At 45.5% G+C, this 13,161-nt stretch overlaps 1 protein-coding gene across 5 annotated transcripts in view; it reads left to right on the forward strand.

Moving 5' to 3' along the window:
• The window catches only part of FKBP6 (FKBP prolyl isomerase 6), a 30,125-nt gene extending 17,584 nt beyond the window's left edge, over positions 1 to 12,541 (forward strand). For 3 of the 5 annotated variants that reach the window (XM_033922297.1, XM_033922301.1, XM_033922302.1), the window contains exons 8-9: positions 6,587 to 6,673; positions 11,565 to 12,541. In XM_033922297.1, the coding sequence (XP_033778188.1) occupies positions 6,587 to 6,662 (76 nt within the window). In that variant the 3' untranslated portion in view covers positions 6,663 to 6,673; positions 11,565 to 12,541. Of the gene's footprint in view, positions 1 to 6,586; positions 6,674 to 11,098 lie in introns of all 5 variants that reach the window. The other 2 variants (XM_033922299.1, XM_033922300.1) reach the window with 2 other exon arrangements.
• Positions 12,542 to 13,161: the final 620 nt, after the last annotated feature.

The raw sequence follows: 13,161 nt of genomic DNA on the forward strand, positions 1-13,161 counted from the left end.
CTACAGTGTCTGGATCCGGAACATCAGGCCTCCACCTGCACCCGCTGTGCCACTTTGAAAAAGCAGACTGGGTATAGTAGGTTTTGGGGGACTCACCATGACCTGCAAAGGAGTTGTGGTGAGATGTTTGTGGCACTCTTTTTGTGAAGTTCACAGCAGTGTCTTGTCAGGTGCTGCACTATGTTGCCATTTCTGGGTGGCCAGTCCTATCACTTTGCTGACCCCTCTCACGTCCAAAAAGTCTTGTTCTAGGCGTTTGGGACTTGGACGAATTTTTCGACAAGAATGCGATATAAAGATAGACGACTTGGCAGTCTGGAGAATCAAACAGCTGGACGTAGAAGTAGACAATTCTCAAAAAAAAAAAATTTGGATGTAGTTTTTGAGAATGAACTTTAGACGCTGCCGACTTTGGGCAACTAGCGTTGTAGGCCCAAAACAGAATTAGATGTTTGTTTTTTTTATTATGCCCCACCACAATTTTAATCAGATTACATTTTTAGATCTATGTATTAGAAAAGATACATATGGTTTTGAAACTACAGTTTTAGAAAAACAGCTGCTAATAACCATTTTTTAACATTTTCAGAGTTTCCATTAGGACCTAAAAGAAAATCTCCATTTTTCACAGTTCTTGAGATTATATAGGTTATTCAGCAGTTTTGATGAATTTAAGATCAAACTTTACTTATGACTCAGATTTGGAAGAGAGTATATCCTATGGAATGTATTACTAAAGGACTCCTGATATAAACAGACCTGTACCAGACTTTTTGTATGCAGTTTAAGATTTTCCAACTTTCCCAGAGGCATACAAAAAATTCTGAGAAAACATTGGCACTTAATAGAGGGACATAATTATTTTAAAGATAAGAACTTAACTCTAATATATATGCATGGCAAAAACATCAAAGAAATAATTGCACCTTCAGCATTATCAGTTCGGACACAATGCTTCATTAACATTAGGGCATTTGTGTGCTGATGGATGGCCTCCTGCATGTTTTTCCCCCATGGCCGATGGTAGGCAGAGTCCTTTGCATTGCTTGTCACATCGGCTGTGTGATATTGGTAGCTCCGGACTGGCCCAGGTGCCCGTGGTACACAGATCTGGTTCTTCATCTCGTGGCAGATCCTCTTCCACTGCCCCTTTCGCCCGACCTTCTGACGCAGGGTCCCATTCCAATGTTCAATCTGGGTCCCTTTTGTCTTATGGCTTTGCTCTTGAAAGGGAACGCCTAAGTAAAAAAAAAGGTTATTCAGATAAAGCGATCTCTACCCTCTTGGGTTCCCAGAGACTTTCTACCTTATGTGCAAGTTTGGTGTCTCTTTGAGGAGTAGTGTTCTGCACCTGGCATGGTTCCCCTTTGCGCTTCTTTGCCTCACATTTTGGAATTCTTGCAGGATGATCTGGACAGGGGCCTTGCCTGGTCCTCCCTCCAGGTTCAGCTTTTGGCTTTTGTCTACATTTCACGGTTTGTTGCAGGGTCGGCTTTTGGCCTCTTCTCTAGATGTGGTTCGGTTTTTGAGGGCAGCAAAATTGCTCCATCTTCCAATGTGGCCTTCGGTTCCAGCCTGGGATCTCAATCTGGTTATTTCCGTGCTCATGTGCCCTCTTTTTGAGCCTCTTGGCTCCTGCATGTTCAAGGATCTTAAAGTGGTCTTCCTGGTGGCCATTACTTCTGTGAATGCTAAAATTCTATGCCTCTGAATTAGTACTGAACAATACACCTCCAGATGAAAAGTACTAATTTAAAAGCTGAAATCTTATCATACTTTCTATAGAGCTTGATGTACACTGCTTATCATATAGTGGCTACATATGTAAGAAATTATTGTATGGACCTTCAGAATGCAGCTGTGCAATACATCCTACCAGCTGCTGGAGTCTTCATCGGTCCAAATTTTATTGAAAAATTTTTTCTTCAATATCTTAATTTAAACTTTTTCATATTTTTTTGTTTTTCTGTACATAAAAAAGTTTCACAAAAAAAACAAAAATATGACTCTTAAAGTTCAAGTGGCAGGTGTTTTGTGTTTTCGGGCACACAGTGGTTCCAGTTCACTGATGACTCATCCAGATGTGACTAGATTTCTTAGAGAGGCGCTTCACTTCCATCCTTTACGTCAGCCTTTTCCTAGGTGGAATCTTATATTGTTCTGCAGGGTCTTGTGGAAGCTCCTTTCGAACCATTGAAGGATGCTATGCTTTTGAATCTGATCATCAAGACTGTCTTTCTTGTGGCTCCATACAACGTATTATGGAGATTCAGGCTCTTTTGTGTAGAGAGCCCTTTCAGTGGATTACAGACTCGGGAATTGTTCTCCATACTTTTCCCTCCTTTCTGCCAAAGGTGATTTCAGATTTTCATGTCAACCAGGAAGTTTGTTTACCTGCTTTCTGCTCCATAGGGTTGGTGTGAAAGGATAAAATCTTGTGCAGAATCCTCCTCCACTATTTGGGAAAAAAAAACTAATGATATTCGCCTTTTGGATAAGAACATAAGAATTGCCGCTGTTGGGTCAGACCAGTGGTCCATCGTGCCCATCTCTTTGTCTTGATGGCCCAGCCTGCTGAGATAGGCCAGTATACCTGGCAGGGCCTCCGCGTGTGCGGATCGCCGGACTTGATGGACCGAAGGTCTGATCCGGAGATGGCGCTTCTTATGTTCTTATGTTCTTATCTAAGGCTTCTATTTCCCATTGGATCCTTATGGCCATTTTGTCAACTTGCATCACCCACAGCAGGCAACTGCCAGTTTCTCTCAAGGCCCTCTTGACTAGAAGTGTTGCTACATCGTGGGCAGAAGCTCAAACAGTTCCTCCAGACAAAATTTGCAGGTTGGCTACTTGATCTTTTCTCCATACCTTTACCAGATTTTACCGAGTGGATATGGCGTCGCTTTTGGGACCTCTGTGTTGAGGGCAGGCTTTTCTGTCCCTCCTTAGACAATGCCATTGCTTTGGTATATCACCTTACATATAGTGTCTGGAAGGAACGTACCAGAATGGAAGATTAGGTTCTTACCTTTGATAATTTTCTGATAATTCCTGGAGGATTTTGTGTGACCTGCCCTCTTAGTTTTTTTTTATGAATCACCTGCCTTTTTCTGCCTCTGTTTTGTTCTCCTTATAGGCTGAAGTATCTTTCAGCTAGCAGACAGGCCCTGTGGTGGGGATTTCACTATTGTGAGTACAGTCGTTGCCAATGGCAGGTTTCCAGTGGGTGCTTGTTGCACACAGCAGGTCAGTTCTACATTGTTCCTAACTGTTCTCTGTGTTGCCCGTTGACTGTGTATTAATTATATTATGTCTTGCAAAGCAGAACAGAACAGATCGTACTTAGATTTCTGAGGAGTTTCCCCGTGCCTCATTTGTTGTTGCCTTGTTCCAGTTTGGCTGCTTGGTTTTTTGACATAACTACAGGGGTTCTGCCTCTCTCTCAATAGTATAGAGAATGACACAGGGAAAAAAATTTGCCCCATCCCCGTCACTGTCCCATCCCTACGAGCTCAGTCCCCGTCATCCCCGCAAACCATCTGATCCCATCCACGCAAGCCTCGAATAGTTTTATACTGAACTTACCGTATTTTTCGCACCATAAGACGCACTTTTTCTACCCCAAGAAAGGGGGTGGAAATAAGGGTGCATCTTATGGAGCGAATAACCCCCACCCCTGTTACCTTTTTATTCATTCTGGCGCCCTCTCTTGCTGGACACGGCTGGCTGCCTGCCTGGTCTCCGTGAGCAGTGACTGCTGACGCGGTTGCCGCTGAGTCATCTTCTTTTTCCTTGTGGCAGAGCGGTGCACAAGGCTGCCTGCCCAGTCCCACGTCGCTTCCCACAAGAACTGAGTTCTCGCAGTAAGCAGCACAGGACTGGGCAGGCAGCTTTGTGCATCGCTCTGCTGTAAGGAAAAAGAAGATGACTCAGCAGCAGCTGCGGCAGAAGTCACTGCTCGTGGGGACCAAGCAGCCGTGTCCGGAGAGGGAGGGCACTAGAATGATAAAAAAGGTAAAGGGGAGAAGGAGAGGGAGTCCGGGGCCTGCATGCCCTGCTGAATTAAATATAGGGAGGGAGCAGGGAGAGGCTGGGCCTGCCTACGGAGCTGCCTGGGAGGAGGGGGGCTGCCTAGGAGGGGGGAGTCCTGCCTGCCTGGGGGAGACCTGCCTCCGTGCCCTTTCCCTACCTGCCTGCCCTGTCCCGGCTTACCACTAGACCACCAGAGGGGGAACAGGATATAGAGCCTGGCAGGGAGGGGGGACAGGGTACAGAGTTTGGCAGGGAGAATTTGTTCAGAATATTATTTTTCTCATTTTCCTCCTCTAAATCTAGGGTGCATCTTATGGTTAAGTGTGTCTTATGGAGCGAAAAATATGGTATTTTATTAAAGTATAAAAATAAACAATATTCTGAACAATTGTCATTTTATAAATCAAAGTTCTGGCTGCTGAACTAGAGAAAGAGATATTCAGCTGGCAGGGCTTTGTTTATAAATGTTTATCAACACAACTAATATACTACTTTATCCTAAAGCAAAAGAAAATAACTTTTTAACTTTTTTCTGGTTTCTGCTTTCCTCATCTTATCTTCATTCAATTCCTTCCATTCATTGTCTGCCTACTCTCTGCCTCTTCCATATGCTCTGTTAGTGTGCCTCTTCCTTCCATCTCTCCCTCCCCACCCTTTCTTCCCTCCATTCCCACCCATAGTCTGGCATCTCTCTTGCCCATTTCTCTTCAGTGTCTTCTCCCCATTCTCCTCTCCTCTTGCCATTTCCCTTCAGCGTCTTCTCCCCACTCTCCTCTCCTCTTGCCCATTTCCCTTCAGCGTCTTCTCCCCACTCTCCTCTTGCCCATTTCCCTTAGCGTCTTCTCCCTTCTCTCCCCTCGCCCATTTCCATTAAGCGTGTGCGGTCCAGCAGCCTCCCTCCCGATCACCCTGAATCTTAACAACATCCATTAAAATAAAAAAATCTTGGGTGCGATCCAAGATGGTGTTAGTACCCGACGTGCTCTGAAAGCTCTTTCCTCTCTCATGGACAGGGTGTAGCATCTCACTGTTAAACACTCCCTCCCTTCCCCTCACCTTACTGCGGCGACCCTTCAGCTCCTCCCCGTCTCCCAGCTGCCTGAGCTGGCCCCCATCAAGACATGTGTGGCCGCTGAAACCGCTCCCTCCGACAACCGGAAACACTAAACACTCCCTCCCTTCCCCTCACTTTACTGTGGTGACCCTCCGTCTCCTCCTCATCTCCCAGCTGCCCGAGCTGGCCCCCATAAAGTTGCGTGCAGCAGCCGAAACCTCTCCCCCGACGCAACTGGAAACAGGAAGTTGCGTCAGAGGAGAAATTTCAGCAGCCACATGCGAACAGACGAAAGCTGGCTCAGGCAGCTGGGAGTCGGAAAAAACCCAGAAAATCACTGTAAGATGAGGGCAATGGAGGGATGGAGGAAGGAAGGAAAATGTATGTTGATCGGTGACCGTGCAAGTTTGCTCTCATAACTGTGGAGACAAGGCTAGTCACTGCTCCACAGGGCAGCAAATGGCCTTGTCCCTGTGGCGATGACGACTTTTTCTCCCACCGTTTCGGCGGGTTACCTGCGAGTAGCTGTGGGTAACAGCCACCATGTAATTCTCTATAGTAATAGGAGGAGCTCATGGTGAGAAAAGAGTGGATTTCTGCAAGTCCTGGATCGGGGGAATGGATTGGACACCTTGCGGAAGGACGTACCAGAAATTCTCTTTATCATTAGCTGTTTTTGTTTACCTTAGCACCAATGTTTATTGGTGTTTCTGTTATCATTGAAAGCACACACCGCCAGAGGAATTGCTACCTCGTGGGCGGAGACTCAGGCAGTTTCACCTATGGAAATCTGTAGAGCAGCTACATGGTCTACCCTTCAAACCTTTATCAGGTTCTATAATAGAGTCTATGTAGCAGCCAGGAAAGACACTGCTTTTGCATCCTTCATATTGAAGGCAGGCTTGGTGCGCCTGCCCTAGACTCTGAGGAATGCTTTAGTACGTCCCTAGAGTTCAAGACTACTAGACACATTGCACTAGAAAGAAAGATTAGGTTCTTAGCTCAATAATCTTTTTTCTTGTAGATCTGTGTAGTAGTCCTGAAGCCCTGCCCTAAAACCAGTCTAGATTTGGTAAATTTTCTATCTCACAGATGAGCTGAGATAAAAAACACTCAAGAAAGTGAAGTCTGGCTGAAGTTTCTGCTCGATGACAGGACATGTGAGTAGCTATGAGCTCTATATAATATTAGTTCTAGTTGCACGCAGTTTTGTATCTGTTTTGATATGTGGTTTTGAATGTTATAATTTTCATTGGGAGGGGATAGAATTCTGGACAGGCTGGCCGCCCAAGAGGTCTCCAAGGGTTATAATTGGCTGACATTGAAGAACACTGCTGTAGGGAAATATTGATTCACAGGAGTTCACAGAGCTCCATAGGAGTCTTTATGGTTAGGGGAAGAGTAGAAAGTGTCTTTATAGTTAGGGGATCAATGACAAGAGAATGGATAAGGGTGTCCTCTAATATGGATGCAAAGTAAGGCCATTCTCTCTCCTTACAGCTTTTACAGAGACTACATGGAGAAACAAAAGACCATGTGCTACAGAATGTTTGCTTCTCTGAATTCTAAAGTTTGACATCATTTCAGGTAAGAGAAATGAAGACAAAAACAGTGTTTATATGAGCAGATTGATGCCCAGAGGAAAGGATTATATGTGGAGCCCTCACTATGTAGTGGGGTGAATAGCAGACAAGAAAGGCAAAAAATTGCAAAAATTAATATTGATATTTGCTGCCATTTTGTTGTTGGGAATTTTTCATGGTTTCATGTAGAGAGCTGCATGGGAACAGGGACGATGGGAATCCTCTGGGGACACATCCCCTGAGGTCGTGGGGATCCCATGGGGTTGGATGCACCTAGAGGGGCTCAAATATCTTAGTGCGCCTCCTTTTCATGCTCTCCATCTGTACTCGCTTCTCTACAAGGCACTCCCAGCACACCGCCCTTAGCCGACCTGGAAGCCTTCCCTCTGACATGAGAGCTGAAGGGAAGGCTTCAGGTCAGCCACGTGCAGGGCTCATGGCCCTGCAAAGTGTGGCTGGAAGGCAGGAAGGAGGCAGCTGACTTGGACGGCTCTGGTAGTTTGCAGGAGGGGGCACCGAAGTAGTTGGATCACAGAAAAAGAGGGAGGGAGTGAGTGCATGCACTGGACTAAGGAAGGGCGAGAGAGGAGGCATGAATTTGATATAAAGGAGGGAGCACGTTGGGACATGGGAGGGGCCCAAACCTGGGACATAGAAGGAATTGAGGGAGGGAGGGGGCATGAACTTGGGACAGAGAAGGGAGAGAGGAAGGGGGCACGAACTTGGGACATGGAAGGGAAAGAGATGCTGAGGTGGGGGAGGGAATAGAAAGAGAGAATTGTTGGGTGTGAGTGTGTCAGTGAGAGGGAACGAGATGGTGCACATGGGGAATGGCAGAAGGAGAATTTGGGGGCATAGGGAGGAAAAAGAGTGAGGTACAGAATGCATAGGGAAGAGAAAAATGAGAGGGAGAAATGTGGAGAGGGAACAGTGGAACAGATTAAAAGGGATGCAAGAGGGAGGAATGTTGGACATAGTAGTGGAGGGAATGGAGGGAGAGATGGGGCATAGTGCTGGAGAGGGGTGATAGAAGGAGAAATGTTGGGCATGGGGCTGGTGGGAAGGGACAAAAGATGCTGCACATGTACGTGGGATGAGAGAGGGAAACATATTAGATGTGGCAGTAGAGGGGATGGGAGAGATGCACCCTGGATCCCTCTTTCTTTAGCAAACTCTCCAGACCAGTATAGGCTTTAGATCTTACAAATGGGTTATATCTCATCATGACCAGCAGGTGGAAACTGAGAACTTTGGAATAGTACATATGTGACCCTCCCTTATTCCATCAGTCTTCATTCAGTCTCCAGCAGGTGTGAGTGAGTTGTACCCACCTCCCTTGGTTAGGGCTGTTGGAATTTGTTTAGGGCTCCTAGTCCCCGTTTTGGTGCCAGATTGAGCTTGGGTGGGCCCTGTTTGGAGGTCATCCAACCTCGGGGGTGTCAGTGAGAGGTTTGAGCGAACATGATGTAAGCGGCTCAAAGGGAGACTTCATGAGAGCAGATAATACCACGTTAAATCCCAAACAACAGAAGCAGGACAAGATGGCGGTTGAGAAGAGTGTTTGAGCTGTTATCTGCCCATGGTTTCTGATCCCCAGTATGGAAAAAGAAGGGGAAAACCCGGGGTATTCCCCCTGACACCCCCCTCATGGCCCACAGCTCAGCACTCTTCAGCTTCATTTTGGTTCAGTACTAAAATGTCCACAGATCACACCTGCCTGTTCCCAAGTAAGGCCAAATGCACATGCCAACACAATAAACTATCATACCTTACTTGCAGCCTCCCCTTCTGAAATCCCCACCACCGCATACTAGAATCAAATAGAGGAAAGGGGGTAATGTGCTCACTTCAAACACCCTGAACAAGTCCCAGTATGACAGCTCTGTAGGAAACCTTGAGAGAATCTGGAATGAGGCAGCAATGAAGGCTTTTTTTCCCTCTTCCAAAATCTTTAATTGGTTGGCACTTTATCTGGCCCCCTCCCGTTGCAGCAGAATCAAAGATGCTTCATGACAAAATCTAGTCTTCGGTCCCGGACATCCTTCAGGACAACCCCGAGGGCAAAGAGGTACGTTTAGTGACCTGAGCCACCGCCAAATCCACCCTCAGTGGGACTAAATGCTTGGAAAATTCCAAAGCCATGGGATACAATTTAGCCATGGACCCTCAGGGGACCCTCCGGGGCCTCCCAAACCTCCAAGAGCATTTCTGCTAAATCCGTGTGATCTGGAAATGCTGCGGAAAGCGGGGGCTTAGCCCTCATGATGGAACACTCCGCCTGAACTGCTAAGTCAGAATCAAGTTTCAATATCCGCAGGGATTCAGAGATAAGATCAGGAAGGCGACTGGACTTAAAGAGTTTGTGCACCGTCTGATCCTCTCCCAGATCATGGAAATCAGTGTTCTGGGAATCCCCGAGATCCGCTAGGTTAGCCATGTCAGCAGAGCTTGCCGAAGAGCCGTGCAATAGCAATGGGATAGAAATTGACCCAGGCACTGGAAGCAATAGTGGGAAGTTACCACTGGCTTTCAGGCAGACCAGCAAGGGAGCAGACTAACATACTGGAATTCAAAGGCTACACAGACTGCCGCACCAGAGTCTGAGAGGGAGACACAGGCATAGCCCGCTTTCTCATGAAAGCCTGATACATCATATCCACAAATTCCGGCAGAAAATAGTCCCTGGCGGTCAGATTTGGAATGTTTTGGAGACTTGAGACTTTTCCCCGGAACTGCGCCCTCCTCGCCCAAATTTGGCATCCCGGAAGCTGGGATTGCGTCTCCGGCGGAATCAGAGGAAAGCAGTGCCTCCCTGGAGGATAATGCGGGATCCACACGGTTCACGCCCCTCACAGGCCGCAGCGCATGTGATACACAGCTGCAAATCCATCAGGCATCCTCCACATTTACGGCATGAATCCATGCCATCCTGTCCTGAGGCAAAAACGAAGCTTCTAAGACCAAAAAATATAGTTTTAAAAACTTTAAAGAAAATCCAAGGTGGCCACCGTGGGTGCCGATTTTGACTGAAAAATGGCCGTTAATAATGGGAAAAATGGCGATTTTAGGATTTTACAGGTGGGAGGACCAGAGCATGCAGGGAAACCCCCCAAAACCACGATTTGAGCACCCCCCAAAATCGGCAAACTCTGTGACTCACAGACATTAAACAGACGTGCTGCAATGAAAGTCTATGGCAGCCTGCAATACACAGTACAAGCAAGGAGATCAGTATCTCAGGAGCTGATTAAACTGGATTTTTTTTTTCAGGTCTTCTGACCCCTCACTTTCCCTGTCACCTCAGATCATGACCACCAAAAACCCTCAGAGAAATTAGGGAAGACACGTGGTGTGGTTCCGATCCTAGCTTACCTCCACAGAACTGCAGCAGCCTGCGCTCTACCCCTTTGCAGACAAACCAGGGGGGAGATGGCTCCCGATCCCGGAGACCCGAGCCAATCTGTAGGCTGCTCAGAGGGCTTACTGCAGTTTTAAGCTTATAGAGCACCTTCCAGAAGCAGACAAATTTTAAAATGTATGTGATCACCCGCCGAAGGATCACTCGCATAGAGTTGATCCGTAGCACGTGGGCAAACCCGCAAAATAAAGACTAGAAATTGAAAACAAATCACGAACAGAAAAGACCAGGGGTGTCAAGTCCCTCCTCGAGGGCTGCAATCCAGTCGGGTTTTTAGGATTTCCCCAATGAATATGCATGAGATCTATTTGCATGCACTGCTTCCATTGTATACTAATAGATCTCATGCATATTCATTGGGGAAATCCTGACAACCCGACTGGATTGCGGCCCTCGAGGAGGGACTTTGACACCCCTGGAATAGACTGCTTTCAACCATGCAGAGAAGCTGCAGGATCAAAACTGAGCATGACAGGAAGCTCCCGGGCAGATAGCCCAAGGGAAGTGAACAAGTTTTAGTAGCCCTGCAGCAGAAGCTATCGGATGTTCAGCCTCCGGAGGGATTGTACAAGAACTGCTGTTACCTCATTCTCTGGGAAGAGGTTCAAACTTAACTACGGTATTAGTTGAATGAAAAGCACAGTTACTTACCGTAACAGGTGTTATCCAGGGACAGCAGGACCACGAGGTGGGGATGCGCCCTCTAGTGAGCAAGAAGGCATGCACATGCGTGGTGCAGTGTAGCAAACTTGAAACTTCAATCAAGTTTGCTTGAAAAGCTGTCCGCGCTGGGGCTCCTTAGATCACGTCACCCACATGTGAGAATATCATGCCTGCTTGTCCTGGGATAAAAATATTTCTTTCTATTGGTGTTTTTTTTTTTGGTCGTCTTTTTTGTGGGCAACAAGTTTATTTTACGACCATCTGTTGTTTGCAGACATCTTCAAACACAAACTTTCTGAAGCTACAAGCTAATTTTGCTTTCTGCTTCTTTTTCTCATTATTTTTTAGGTTTCTTTATTCAAAATCTGCATAATGACAAAACAGTATACAAGTCTCAATCCCTTTCCTGCATCGCCGTTGAGTGTCTTGTCGGATTTTGTTGTGCCTTCTAGCTCAGATTATGTTTTATTATTTGATTCCCTGTGATGATGGAGTGCTGGAAGAGAGAGTTCTGGGCATTTACTTGTCTTCCCTTTGGGGCTTTGGCATATTATGCAAACTTCAATTACAACTCAAGTATAACACTTGAAACTGAAAAAGAACCATCAAGAAATTATCAACAAATATTATAAAGGAAAAATACAAAGAATGGTTTAATATTGTACAACCTCAATAAGAAGTCAGCTGGGGGGGAAGCAAAGGAAAATGGGGCAGAACATTAGTAGGACAACCTACCCCCACAGACTAAACAATAAAGGAAATTTCCAGAGGCTGTCAATTACCTATAACTAAGAGAGATTTATTTATTCTGCAGAAACAACATTCGATTTGGGAGAAGACACTGCTATCAGAACTGGAGTCTTCCTAGCTTCCAGGTTTTTAAAAAAAATGATCTGGGCCATAAAAGGCAAAAGTTTTAAGCCCCCACCAATTTTATAGCACACTTACTAGGAAAGTGAAGAAAACATGTCTCTACCAGAGTCAAAACTTGAGGCTTAAAAGCCAAAATAAAAAAGGCTTTTCTCCTCAGTTCTACTTTGGTACCTATATCCCACTTTTCTTACAAACAAGCTTGTATGACTTGGTGTAGCTTTCAGTCTTGGTTAGCTCCTTGACTTCAAGGTGAAAGAGCTGTGCCTTACATCTATTTTCCTTCTCTCCAGGTACTTTTGCCAAAGGAGATGAAAGCATATGATCAGTCAGGAGGAAATCTCTTTCCTGTGTTTGATACCATGAACACTTTGTAGCTCTGCAGTTAGTACAGTCTAGAAGAAATAATGGCTTGTAATTCAACTGTTGGTTCCACAAAAATGTACCATTTTGAAGAAAGTACTGAGTTGTAAATTTTGTTTTCTCTCTGCTGCTGAGCTATTTTGTAAAGGTTTGAGCTCATTTTGTTTGTGTGTGTGAGAGAGACAGTTCCTTTGTGTAGTCAATTATTGCTGAGAAAAAAAATTGATACGGGGCTGAGGAAGTGTTTTCTGTAACTGATGTCTGTCTTGCATCTGGGTGTGTGCTATGAACGTCAGAATGTACAATCCTGCTCTATGTATTCCATATTTCTGTAACAGTTTGTATAGGAATTAAAGTATAAGCAGCACACAGATGAGCTGGAAAATGTACAACCACCATGTGAAGGTTCAAGCCTAGGGCAAAGAATAATTGAGAAAAGATATCAGAGCCTCTTGATGTTTTCGTAATTATAAACAGAAAACGTTGATGTAAAATGAATTAAATTAACACAATATTGTTTCTGAATCCAATAAAAAATTGTAGAAAAGGTGGAGAGCACTCCCAGTTGTCTTGCAGATTAACTTGTTTTCTGTCTGTGTTCTTTAAATCAGTTTCAGGAATCCTAATGGACACAAGGCATAATCAAAACATACATTTAAGTCCAATTTGGCCATATGGCGCTAGTTGCCCAAAGTCGGCAGCGGGAAAATGCCCATTCTCAAAAAATACATCTAGAATCAGGCTATTTGTCCAGACTGCCAGTACATCTGTCTTTATACCACGTTTTCATCCAAAATTTCATCCAAGTTCCAAACACCCAGAACAAGACCATTTAAACTTGGGAGGGGCCAATCTTGTAATGGACTGCCCACCCAGATATGGCAACAGAACAGTGGAGCACCTTACAGGGCACTGATGTGAACGTCACAAAAAGGGTGCCAGAAAAGAAACATCTCACCAGAACTCCCTTATAAGTTATGGTGAGCCCGCCAAAATCCACTATACCCAACTGTCTACAACCCTAATAGACCTTATGGCTGCAGGTAGCACCTATATGGCAGTAGAGTAGGGTATGGGGGGGCGTTGGGTGCAGATTGGTGAGTTGTCTGTCTACTTTTGCTGCTCTGGTGGCCATTAGGTTGTCATATAGTTTTCTTCGTTTGACATTTTTGGTTGGT

Source organism: Geotrypetes seraphini, chromosome 15 (assembly GCF_902459505.1).
Source record: "Geotrypetes seraphini chromosome 15, aGeoSer1.1, whole genome shotgun sequence".
NCBI lineage: Eukaryota > Metazoa > Chordata > Amphibia > Gymnophiona > Dermophiidae > Geotrypetes > Geotrypetes seraphini.